Source organism: Bos indicus x Bos taurus, chromosome 10 (assembly GCF_003369695.1).
Source record: "Bos indicus x Bos taurus breed Angus x Brahman F1 hybrid chromosome 10, Bos_hybrid_MaternalHap_v2.0, whole genome shotgun sequence".
Taxonomy (NCBI): Eukaryota; Metazoa; Chordata; class Mammalia; order Artiodactyla; family Bovidae; genus Bos; species Bos indicus x Bos taurus.
Window position 1 is genome coordinate 31,189,453 of NC_040085.1, and position 12,422 is coordinate 31,201,874.

The 12,422-nt window shown below is 58.1% G+C and overlaps 1 protein-coding gene across 1 annotated transcript in view; it reads right to left on the reverse strand.

Annotated features, from left to right (window-relative positions):
- Position 1: 1 nt before the first annotated feature.
- SPTBN5 (spectrin beta, non-erythrocytic 5) overlaps positions 2 to 12,422 on the reverse strand; it is a 49,271-nt gene continuing 36,850 nt past the window's right edge. Inside the window, 21 exon segments of the mRNA XM_027553618.1 lie at positions 2 to 562; positions 1,261 to 1,412; positions 1,545 to 1,638; positions 2,733 to 2,815; positions 2,953 to 3,044; positions 3,504 to 3,575; positions 3,735 to 3,893; positions 4,209 to 4,313; positions 4,461 to 4,637; positions 4,861 to 5,050; positions 5,190 to 5,407; positions 5,622 to 5,777; positions 6,669 to 6,863; positions 7,100 to 7,304; positions 7,436 to 7,632; positions 8,085 to 8,297; positions 8,519 to 8,705; positions 8,868 to 9,130; positions 9,203 to 9,340; positions 10,216 to 10,362; positions 10,499 to 10,589. Of these exon segments, the coding sequence (XP_027409419.1) occupies positions 402 to 562; positions 1,261 to 1,412; positions 1,545 to 1,638; positions 2,733 to 2,815; positions 2,953 to 3,044; positions 3,504 to 3,575; positions 3,735 to 3,893; positions 4,209 to 4,313; positions 4,461 to 4,637; positions 4,861 to 5,050; positions 5,190 to 5,407; positions 5,622 to 5,777; positions 6,669 to 6,863; positions 7,100 to 7,304; positions 7,436 to 7,632; positions 8,085 to 8,297; positions 8,519 to 8,705; positions 8,868 to 9,130; positions 9,203 to 9,340; positions 10,216 to 10,362; positions 10,499 to 10,589 (3,295 nt within the window). The 3' untranslated portion in view covers positions 2 to 401.

A 12,422-nucleotide genomic window follows, 5' to 3' on the forward strand; every position in this document is an offset into this window, starting at 1 on the left:
GTGAGGTGTGACAGATTACTGTTGCTGCTGCCAAAAAGGGACAGGTCATTCCACCTCTTGGTTAGACACGGTAAGGACGGGTGTAGAAAACAAAACCTCTCCCGAGGCGCCTTGCAGAGCGGGCAGATCAGCTTGGGCTTCCCTTGCAGAGCGGGCTGTGAGCTCATGGCTGCATCTGTTCCACCCAAGCTCACGCTCTTCAAGCAGAGAGGAAGCCATCTTGGCCAGGGTATGAGGGCGTGGGCCTTGCTGCTGCAGCCCTGGCCCTGCCCAGATGACTCACAGGTAATGCCAGCCAGCACCCCTGTCCTCCTCACCCGGAGACTCAGTCGAAGGGCTGCTTCCTGTCCCACAGTAGGGGTGGCAAGACGTGGGACCAGATGAGCCACATTGAGACAGTGCTAAGGGTGTGACTTGAGCAGGCTCTGACCTCGGTGGGGCCCATCCCTGGATGAGGAACCAGCTGTTCCAGAAGTTGGTCCTGAACGGCCAGATAGCAGGGTGTCCTCGCTTGTAGCCCTGAGGCTTGGTGCCAGCTCTGCTTTTGCCTCGAGGCCCAGACCTGTCAGAACAGAGAGGTGGGGTGAATTTAGGGCCTAGCTTCCCCGGGAATCTTCTCCAAGCACTGGTGCCCCAGGCCTCCTTTGGAATACCTCACCTCTTCCTTATGTTGATGTGGGATTTGGATACTGGGAGGCAGGAGGGACCAGGATGTACGGGGTGAATGGGGGAGGACTGGTTCCCATGATCTGGCTCACTGCATCTGTCTGCCCTGGGCATGAGACTGGAGGCACAGACCAGGAGAAATGGCTGCCCTGATCACTTAGAAGCCACTGTGTCCTGGACTAAGCCTGTTGACTCAGCAGCACATCATCTGAATCCTACATGGGAACCTGTAGGCCCTGCAGGAGTGGGTAATTATCCAGATACCACAATTGTGGCTGCCACCCCTGTCATGACGTGAGTGATGTCTCAGGCACCAGGCCTCGTGTGGGGTCTGTGCACTGTCTGTGTGTGTGTGTCTGGTCTGTGGGCGTGTGTCTGGGTGACATCCTGACTCCCAGCCTCTCTGGGACAGTAAGGGTCCTCCCCTCCCTGCTTGCAGGGAGCTAGCTGGTCCTTGGACTGGGGGAACCAGGGAGGATGGAGGTGGGGAAAGTGGAGGAGGGGTCTGGCCGCTGCATCTTGGAGAGGGAGGGAGGGCGTGCGCGCATCAGGCAGGCTTCCTGGTGTGTGCACAGGGAAGCCAGGTTCACTCACCATGGATCTGGCCTGAGCAGGACAGTCGGTGGGAGCCTTCTGCAGTTTGCTCTGCGAGGCCAGCCGTCTGTGGGAGCCGCACGGGCTGCGGGAAGCTATAGGTGCACACTTGTGTCTCCTGCAGCCAGGCGGGCGGGGTACCGCTGTGGAGTCTGTGGGGATAGGGAGCCTCAGGTGTAGACTCTGGTCACTACTGAGAGTGGTTGGGGGTGGCCCCACACCCAGGCAGCATAGTTTAAGTCCCAGGACCTCAGGACTCCCAGTTACAGATCCAGGAGGCCTACCTGAGTGGAGCTGGCATGCCGGGTACCCTCTCAGCATTGCGCTCAGCCAGGAAGCCTGAGGGTCTGGCTTTGAGCTCTGGGCTCAGACTGGGGGCTGCGGAGCAAAGGGGGAATGGTGGTCAGCCTGGCCTGGGTGCTAGGACATCTGGCAGCCGGCTCCACACCTGCTGCTTCCTTCTTGCCGTGGCCTGAAGTCCCAACTCAAGGTGACAGCACTGAGAGGAGGGGCCTGGAGGAGGAGCTGTGGTCTTGAGGGCAGAACCCTTAAAGAGAGACCCAGAGAGTACTTTTGACCCTTCCACTGTAAGAAGCCAGCGAGAAGGTGCCTCCTGCAACCTCTCTCACCTGCCAGCACCATGATCTTGGAATTCTCAGCCTCCAGAGCTGTGAGAAATAAATGTCTGTTGTTCACAACCTACCCAGTCTGTGGTCGATTATTTAGAGCAGCCCAGACAGCCTAAGAGACACCTGCTTCTGGAGGCTTGGCATACACTAAGCCTTGCCCACGTGGAGGTGCGGCCCAGGCCCAGCGCTCAGGGGCAGGCTCCCCAGTGCATCCAGCCTCCTGGAAGACTGAATGCCAATGGGTTCAGAATGGCTTATCCTAGAGAAACTTGGGTGCCTTTTGAATTCTGGAAGGATGGCCTCAGGGAGATCACAGTGGAACAGAGCCAGGAACCCGGAAGGAGTCTGAGGTGAGGCCCCTAAGCAACCCCTCCATGTGAGGCCTGTCGGACCACCATGACAGTAGATTTCTGGTCCAAAGGGTGTTCTCTATGAGCCCTTCCAAGGGTAGAACTGGGCCTGGCCACTGTACAAGACACCCCAAGGGAGGTGTGTTCAGAGCTGTCGGAAGACTGAGTCAGAAAAGACCTGTGTCAGAGAAGAGCATGGGGAAGCCCTTAAGGATCCTTGAGGGAAGGGCTCTGGCAGATTCCACACTGGGTGGAACAGAACCAGGAGGCCATCAGGGGATCAAACCTGGCCTCGCTTCTGCTAATTATGTCATCTCTGGCAAGTTGCTTACCCTCTCTGGGCTTCAAATTAAGAAAAAAGGCACTCCCACTTACCTCTCAGGCATAGAGGTAGTAGATGTTAAACACCAAAGGATGCACTGAACGCTGGCAGCTGGGGGCCCAGGAAACCAGTGCCCCGCCCCTCCCCCCCCCCCACTCCCCCCGGACCTACCTGTCCAGCTGCTCAGGGTGCCCCGCCAGCTCCCAGTCTGTCCTGCAGATGGCGCTGCAGACAGGGTCTCTCCTGCAGTTAGCCTGCCACCCAGACAGTAATGCGTCAAAATCTGCCTCCCACGTGTGTGGGGACCCCTGCTTCCAGCCCCCTCAGCTGCTCCCGGAGGCCGTGCCTGTCCCAGGCCCGGCCCGGGTCTCTACCCCGACAGGGCCCTCACCTTAAGGAAAAAGTGTGTTTTCCATCATGGTGATCTCCCGGCTTCTCACGCTGCACTCCTACGAGGTCGAGGGAGGCTGTAGAAGCCGTGTTCTGAGGAGAGATTGTGTGTGTGGCGGGGGGTGTCACTGTCTCTGCTTTTCCCTGGGGGCCCTTTGTCCTCTGCCTACCCACCCACGCTCCTCCTGGAGCAGGCTCAGCTGCCCCCCAGGGTCCCAGGGCAGCCATGCGGCAGGCTCAGGCTGGGCCGTGGAGGGAGGTGGTGAGGCCACAGCAGCCTCACCTGAACCTGAGTGTGTGTCCAGAGGCTCCCAGGGAGGGAACTGGACTGAACCATGGTGCCTACGGGCAAGGGGGAGCCGGGGGTCGTCCAGGGAAACCAGAGGGAGGAGGAAGGGCCCGCCCCCTGCTGGGTGAGGACAGAAACTGCGACGTGGTCCGGAGGAGCCAGACGGTCCTAAGTTGGGGGAGGTGGGCGCCAGCCCCCTGGCCCTCAACCCTTGCGTGGCTCTTGCGGGGCAGCTGCTGCAGAAGCAATCTCCGGGTACTCACCTGCCTTCTCCCAGGCAGGAGCTGCTGCTTAAGTTCCAAAATTCCCTCCGTGGTGGGGACACCCTTTGCATCCTGAAAATGCAAGAAGGGGCCTGGGAAACATCAAGACCAGCACAGACGACGGGTCCCCCTCTGGAAAGTGGATGAGGCACCTAACCGTCTCCGACCTCCTCATCCCTGGAGACAGACCCCCTGGTGTTGCAGTGCTGGCTCAGGCTGTGGACTCCTTACCCCCAGGGTCCCCGCTGTGCACTCCGGGGAGACGGCGGTGAAGCGTATGCAAGACTCAATGGGGACAGATGGCTGCTGGTCCCCTGTCTCAGTCAGCTGTGCTCTGGGCCACCAGCTTCTCAAGGGTTTCAGCCCCTTCACCTGCTGCTTCTGTTCCACCTTGGGGAGGGGAGCAGCCAGATGAGTCAGACCAGGCTCTGGGGGCTCCACACCCCAGCCTCTCCTCCCCACATCCCTCCCACCCAGACAGAGCGCCTGTCTCCTCACTGTTCTTCATCTCTTCAAGCTCAGAAGTCCACACTGTGCACCAGCCCACCCAGATGTGGGGTGACAGGACCTTGCAGCTGGCAAGGGAAAGAACAGGGCTTTCCCCAAGGCTCAAATACTGGCTCAGTGCCTGGGGGGATCCCAACCCTCAGGCTGAGACAGGACACCCCTGTCTCCCAGTGCCCCCTCACCCCAACCTCTGCTCACCTCTGCCTCCTGCTGCAGCCGGGCAAACTTCTCTTCCTGGGAGGCCAGCAGCTTCTCTAAGTCCTTGTGTCTGCAGAGCAGCAACTCCACATCAGACAGGGAGTGCTGGGGAGAAGCAAGCCAGGGTGAGGCCCCACCCATGGGGGTGCAGAGAGCTGGTCCCTCAAAACCAGCCCTGGGGTCCAGGGAGAGGAACAGCAGGCTGTAGCTGCCAGATGGTGCGGCCAGCTAAGGGGCAGGGCCTTGGCTCACCCCGCAGTTGGGGTCCAGCAGGAGGCCCTCCCGGCAGGCCAGCCAGGCCTCGGCCTGGTCCAGCTCTTGCCGCAGCTTCTGTAGACGCCAGCTCTCCTCACAGCGTTCCCGGCGCAGGGCCCAGGCCTCTCTGAGTGCCCGCAGCTGCCTGTCCAGATCCTGCAGACACCCAGTTACCTGGTGGGAGAGGGTGTTGTGGGTGAGATGCCTACAGGGTGGGGCCAGGCTGAAGTGCCCAGCATAAGTGTTGAGGGAAGACCGTGAGGTCCAGACCCTCCTGGTCTCTGCCCCCCTCTATCTGCCCACTGCCTGGCCTTCTCCTCCTGCTCAGGGATTCCGAGGCCTGGGGTAATGGGGCTGTGTGCCCAGCTCAGCTCCAGACCCGTAGCCATGCTCGCACCTCCAGGGACATGCAGTGGCCACTGTCCACCAGCCGCTGCCCTTCCTGCTGTACGTTCTGGGCTTGAAGGCAGTACTCTTTGATTTCTTTCCCCAGCTCCTCATGCAGTGCCAGGAGGCCCTCAGCCCGAGCTATATCCCCAGCCAGCTCCTCCGAGGACACCAGGGCCTGCTTCTCTGTGGCCCATGCTCTGCGGAGTGAGGAGGGGAAGCTGCTGTCAGGGCCAGGGGTGCAGACTGGGGTTGGGGGCAGGGCATGAGCTGCACCAGGGGATGAGGTGACCCCCACCCTGCAGGGCAGAGTTGAGCCAATGACCGGATGCCACCTACAGCAATTCCCGACAGCGTCCGAGGAAGGCATGGCCCTCGGCAGCCTTCTCCAGCTGCCGATCTTGCTCATGGACCTTTGCGTTCAGGGTGGCCCAGGCCTCCTGCACCCCGGCCAGCTGCTTGGCCAGGCCCTCCTGAGCTGCAGGGTAGAGCTGGCCCAGGCGGCAGGCCTCCGTCTGCACCTGTGCCACCTCCTTTTCCATCGCTGCCAGTTCCCTCTGCCGCCAGAACACAGAATCAGCCTCATCCCCCCATAACCTGATGACCACTCCGCTTCAGGAAGCACCCATCTTCGCTGAGGAGTCAGGCTCTGCTTCCGGATGGACAGCTCCCCGACCTGGGTAAGCAGGCCCTCCCTTTCCTTCCCAACTCTGGGGTCCCCCTACACAGGGAAAGAGGTCAGGTGGGCAGGCCCTGGGGGTGGACCCTCACCTCCAGACATCTGTGCTGTTGCTGCAGAGTCTGCACTGATGACAGGCTTAGGTTGAAGGCATCTCTAGCTACCAGGGTGGCCTTCTTTTGCATCCGGGCCTGGAGCTCAGCTGCTGCCTGCTCCAAGCCTCGGACCTCACGGGCGGCAGCTAGGTTCTGGGAGAAGAGGGAGGGACCCTGGGAAGAGGCAGGGTCCTCTCTCCCTGGAGATGTGGCCTCCTGGGCCACTTTTTAAACAAGGAGGTCCATGGGGCTTGGTGATGCATTCATGACCACCGGGCACAGAAAATGTCCCAATATGGCCCCTGATCAATGAGCGCATAATGTTACTGATGATGGGGTAGGGCCCTGGGGGCGTTCTGTGGGAACAGGGTCTTCAGTGCCCAGTTCATGAGCCAGGTTGGAGGACAGGGGACTAGGAATCAGGTGGAAATGAGCCCACGGTGGGGAGGAGGGTGGTTTGGGGGACCTGGCTGAGATGAAGAGGGTTGCCTTAGGAGTCTGCCCAGCCAGGACCCTGAGTGACAGCATCGCCAGGATGCGGGCTCTGTCAGGGCCTCGGGGACCCGGGCTGCCTGCCTAGAAACCGCCAGCTGTGCCTGAGAGCGAAGGCTATGGAGGAGCGCTGAGATTTCCTTGGCGCCCGAATCCGCTCAGAACGTCTAGATGAGGAGAGGGAAGTGGTGGCGAAATCTTGCCCAGTTAGTCTGTGTCTTAATAAACCTGAAGTCTGCGCTTAGAGGGAGCTTAGAGGGGGTCAAGAGCTGGCCAGACAGGCTTCCTGTTTCTCCTTGGAGGTGTGAACTATACCAGGAAGAACCAAATCAGTGGAGAAACTCAGAGAGGGCTGAAGGTGGAAGACTGAGACTTGATCTGCTTGGCACTAGGAGTTAGAGGCGTGCACACACACACAGAGTTACAGGCAGCCACCTCCCTCCACACACAGATAGACATGCACACACACACCTGGGGTGGCTGCCTGGCCCAGGAAGAAGGCACAGATGTCCCTGCCCCTTGTCTGCCCCGACCAGGCCCAGGGGCACCTACCTGTGTGCGGGCTTTCACTGCCTGATCCAGCCTCTCCCAAGAGGCCTCAATGCGACTCCTCTGTGCTTGAATCTGAGGAGAGCACCTGGGTGCTGCTCGTTCCAGGGAGCCTGCCCGCTCCCTCAGGGCCTGCACCCTAGCCTGCCCCAGGCTCTGGACATCCTTCCTGAAAGCATCGAACTTCTCTTCCAGCAGCTGCAGGGTACAGGACCAGGGAGGTCAGTCTGGAGGTGGTGTCCAGCAGCCCTCAAAGCTGGCAAAGAGCTTGGCAGTATCCGCCACTTCTGATATCCCTTGGCCCTGCCCTTAGAACTGCCGGGCATCCTCCCAGAGCCCAGAGACCCCTCACTTCCCATGTGCCTCCCAACCCCACTCTGCCCTTGCAAGCCACTCAATCTCCTCTCCTCCAGGTTCGCTCAGGAGTGACTCACCTTGACAGCCTCTAGGTCCTGCCCGTAGTCCTGGGACTCGGCAGTGGCCACTTTGCTGGCCAGCCAGGCATCCAGGAGCAGGGCTTCCCGCTCCAGCTGGTGGAGCTGCAGCTGCTCCTTCAGGCCTTGCCCCCTACTCTCCACTCTCTGCAGCAGCCCTGAGTGGGCGTCCCTCACCGCATGCATCTGGGCAAGCACCTTGGGGCTGCAGCAGGAAGGACAAGCCCCCTGGAGCTCTTAGGCCTCACACCTCCTTGGGGGGGGGCCCCTCCCTGCTCCTCCCTGCTCCTCCCTGCTCCTCCCTGCTCCTCCCTCCTGGGCCTGGCTCCAGCGCACCTTTCTGGGTTCTGCCCACTCTCAAGGAGGGCTGCTGTCTGCTGCAGCCTCTCAATGCGCGTGGTAAATCCCTCCAGGTCCCTCCTGGTGGCCTCCAGCTGCCGTAGGAAAGCCTGCGTGGCCTCGGCACTCTGACCCATATCCTCGATGTCCAGGCCACAGCCCCGTTCTTCCAGCCAGGATTCTGCCTCCAGGAGCTGGGGTGACAGCACAGTTTTCCCTAGGCGGTGCCCTCCAGGACTCACATCTTTGAGTTCATGGCCTCAAGAATTAGAGCAGTGAGTGGTTCCCAGCCTGGCTGATCAGAACCATCAGAGAGCTTGAACAACTCGCTCTGCCTCTCTCCCCCCCCCGTAAGATTCTGATTTGGTCTGGAATGGAGCTGAGTGTCAGCACTGTTTCCAAGTTCCAGGTGATACAGATGTAGAGCCTTGATTGAGAATCGCTGGTTTAGACAAAATAGCAAAACCAAACCAAACCAAAGCCAGTGGGCTCATTTTCTGGGAAACATGCTGAAGGAAGACCTCTTAGTGGAGGCGACAGAAAATGCACAGAGAGCCTGGAGCCCCACCTGGGGGTGACCTTCCAGGCCTGCCTACACTCTGGGTGCCCTCATGCCCACCCTCTCGTGCCCTGCAGCATCCCTTACCTCCGTCAGGAAGTACTGGGCTTCCTGAGCCTGCTGTAGCCGCCGACGCCTCTGTGCAGCCTCTGCCCGCAGGCGGCCCATGGCGTCCTCCAGCTGCTGCACTCGGGCAGCCACATCGCGGGCAGCAAAGTGCCCAGCCTGTACCAGCTTGCGCCCTGTGCCCACCACCGCCCGGGTTAGAGCCTCGTGGCTGCTCATCTCACTCTCCAGGCTCTGTGGAGTCAGAGGAAGATGGCATGGGACATGCTCCTGGGTGCTCCTTGGGGGACCTGGGAGTTATGTCCAAAGCCCAGTGGGACCCCACAGATTCCCCCAGACAGAACCCTGCCTCCTGACCAACAAAGAATCCTAGGACCCCCAGAACCTCCCGGAGGCAGAAGCTCCCAGAACCAGAGGTGACTGTGGGCACAGTCCCTGTCCCTCTAGGCCCACACCTGGTGCTTCTCCTGCAGGCGCCGCAGGGCACTTGGGCTCTGGCCACAGTCCCGGGCGGCCACCAGGAGCAGCTTCTCCTGCACCCAGGCCATCTCCTCGTCTGCGTCCCTGAAGAACTGCAGCAGCAGGCTCCGGGCCTCCAGGGCTGTCCTGCGCTCCTGCAGGGGCGCCCGCAGGCTCTCGAACCTGCAGCGGTGGAGGGCGGGCCAGCGGCAGGTGGGACCCCGGTTGTCAGGATCTGGGGCCAGACTGTGACCTGCACATCACTCACTCACTCTGTCCCTCGCCATGGGCTGGGCAGGCCCTGAGGAGCTGGGCTGGGGGACAGGGAGGAGGGGTGGGTGTTACCTCTGAAGCAGCCGCTGGGCCTGCTCTTCCACGTCTCGGGCCAGGCAGTGACCTTCCTGGACACAGGCCTGGGCCTGGGCTTGGCCCAGCAGGGCCTGTGCCCGCCCGACCTGCCTGTCCACTGCTGCCTCCAGCTCCCCCTGATCCCCCAGGAGCTCATCCAGCCCAGGCTGGTCCTGGCCCCCGATGGGGACTCTCAGCTTGAGCTCCACAGGCTCCAGCCAGCTCTCCAGTTCCTCCATGCTCCGTCGCAGACGCAGGGCCTGGGGCAGAATGCGAGTGTGAAGAGGAGAGGCCAAGAGCTGTACCCAGCCCACTCCACCACACAGCCTCACCTCACGGGCCTCCTGTAGCTTGGCTGCCCTCCTCTGGCTCTGGGCCTGCAGCTCCTCCCAGAGCTTTCTCAGCTCCTGCAGCCGCTCCTGGATGGTCTCTGAGGCCAAGTGGCCATCCTGTAGCAGCCTCTGCCCCTCCTACAGCCACAACATAGAACATACCTCGTGGACTCAGGACTGCTGGTCTCAGGGCTCTGGGGTTGCCTTCAGCTACCAGTCCCACCGTTTCAGAGTCTGCGTGCTAGCTGTGTGATCTCAGGCAAATTCTTAACCTCTCTGAGCTCATTTTCCTTATCCATATAATGGTGATAATAATGGGTATTTTGTTTAAATGGGATCAAACATTTCACATACTTGGCAGGGCACTTAATATCAGAGGGAGGCAATCTGGGACCAGGTCGTGCCCTTTGTAGGTGGAAGAGGGTAAATTTAAAAGGTGCTATGCTTTGACTCGGAGAAGGCAATGACAACCCACTCCAGTACTCTTGCCTGGAAAATCCCATGGAGCCTGGTAGGCTGCAGTCCATGGGGTGGCTAGGAGTCAGACACGACTGACTTTCACTTTTCACTTTCATGCATTGGAGAAGGAAATGGCAGCCCACTCCAGTGTTCTTGCCTGGAGAATCCCAGGGACAGGGGAGCCTGGTGGGCTGCTGTCTCTGGGGTCGCACAGAGTTGGACACGACTGAAGCTACTTAGCAGCAGCAGCATGCTTTGACTCCTACACCCAAAGGACAGCTGGCTGTGCCCTGACTCTCCGTCCTCTGACATCTTTCCAAGAGTTTTAAAAACTATCATGCCAAAACGCAGTCCTTAAAATTCTTGAAAAGGCAATATTTTTGGAGAGGGGGTGCCCCAGGGAAGCCACTATCCGTTGGTGCCTTGCATGGCATCTGTATACAATGCACTCGAAGGTCGGCCACCCCAGCTGTGACTCAGGGCCAGCTGCCAGGGCTCTGTGGGGTCAGCTCCTTCTCTGGCCTGTAGCCGGTCCCCAGTGCCCAGGGCCTCACCATCTGCAGCCTCTGTTGGTGGTGTGCACGGGTGTCCAGCTCCGCCTGGAGATGCTGTTGTTGCTGCAACTGGGCCTGCAGGTCCACTGGGTCCCACCAGCCCTCTTCCAGGGCCACCAGGTTCTTCTCCCTCAGCCAGGCGGCCATCTGGGCACACAGGGAGGATGAGGCTCTGCTGCCTAGGGCTCTCCTCCTCTCTAACCCCTGGGATGTCCTGAAGAAGGGTGGCTTTCCTCTGGGCAAGCCCTTCCCCTCATCACAGTTGCTCCCCGCCATGGCCCACCTCACAGGAGTCCTGCAGGAAAGACTGCAGTTGCCTGAGCTCCTCCAGCTGGCAGCAACGGGTCCTGGCTCGCTCCAGGAGTGCCTCTTTCCTGCAGAACGAGGGTCTCAGGGGCCTCGGGTGTGCTTGCTGGGTCCCGGAGCTGCTACATGTGTGTGTATGTGCACGTATACACACACACATGCACAAGTGTGCCCTTCCATTTCAGGACAGCCCTTTTCCCCATTTTTTAAAATCTGATTTTTAAAAATTGGAGGATAATAGCTTTACAATGTTGTGTTAGTTTCTGCTGTATGTGAATGTTGTATGTATACATGTATGTATGTATACATGTGTATGCGTATATCCCCTCCTTCTTGAGCTTCCTTCCCATTCCCCAACCCCAGCCCACTAGGTCATCACAGGGCACTGAGCTGAGCTCCCTGTGCTTTCCAGAAGCTTCCCACTAGCTCTCTACGTTACACATGGTGGTGTATATATGTCAACGCTACTCTCTCAGTTTGTCCCAGCCTTCCCTTCCCTCCCCGTGTCCACTAGGCCATTCTATATGTCTGTGTCTCTATTCCTGCCCTGAAAATAGGTTCATAAGTATGCATTAATACATGAAATGTTTCTTTTTCTGACTTACTTCACTCTGACTCTAGGTCCATCCAGTTTTATTACTTTTTATGGCCGAGTAATATTCCACTGTATATACATGTACCACACCTTCTCAATCCATTCATCTGTTGATGGACATTCAGGTTACTTCCATACCAGGACAGCCTTTCTTGTCCTTTCTTGTGTATCAATTTACCCTGACTCTGGGATTTCGTTTAAAATTTAGAGACACGCTCTACTTCCCCTTATTAATGCTATGAGCTGAATCGTGTCCTCCAGACTCCTATGTTGAAGTCCTAATCCCCAGTACCTCAGAATATGACTGTTTTTGAAGAAAGGCCTTTAAAGAAGTAATTAAATTATACAAGGTTATTTGTATATGACACCAATATGACTGGTGTCCTTATAAGCAGAGATTAGGACACAGACATTTACAGAGTGTGTGATGACAAGGAGAGGCCTCAGGAGAAACCAGTGCTGCCAGTATCTTAATCTTGGATTTTTGGCCTCTGGAAATATAACCAAATTTCTGTTGTTTAGGCCTCTAGTCTGTGGTATTTTGTTATGGCAGCCTCACAAACTAATCCAGTGTCTAAACCACTTTTTGATCATATACTGCTATTAGTAAGAATTTTTTGGTATGTATTTGTATGCATACATATATGTGTGTGTGTGTGCACACACATATACATGCTGATTTATATATGTGTATACCCCTGGGCCAATATAGTAAGTCCATTACCATATGAACAAAAATAGCAGTTAGGAATGAGATCTATTAGAGAGATAGGAAATGAAGTTCTAATACCCCCAGTCACCCCACCAGGGTCCATACATGCCTCCCACCAGCAGAGTCCCCACGCTGGTGTGAGTGTGAACACTTGTCTCTTCCTGCTGGGGTTGCCAAAAGGTGTAAGGGGGATAGGAGAGATGTAGAGAATCTTGGTGGAATGAAAACAGCCCCCTAGAGGATATGGAAGACTTAAAGGGAGGGGTTTGGGTGGCCCTGCCCTGGGGGGTGCAGGTGGGCCTGCCAGGAACCATCCAAGGAGACTGGGCGGGGAGTGTTGACAGAGACCAGCAAACCAATATTTTCCATCTGTCAGTCAACGACCTTGGGTACCCAGGTGAGGTCCATGTGCAGGGGAGAGGAGGGGAGAGGTCACCAGCGCAGGAACCACAACACTGTGGGCCCTAGTGGGCTCTTTGGGAAGGATAGAGACCCCTGCTGATCTGGGATCAAGATTTCCCATATCTGCCTTGGTCTAAAGTCTGAGGGGCTGGACAGGCCACTGAACCATATAGGCTCTTATGAGGAAAACAA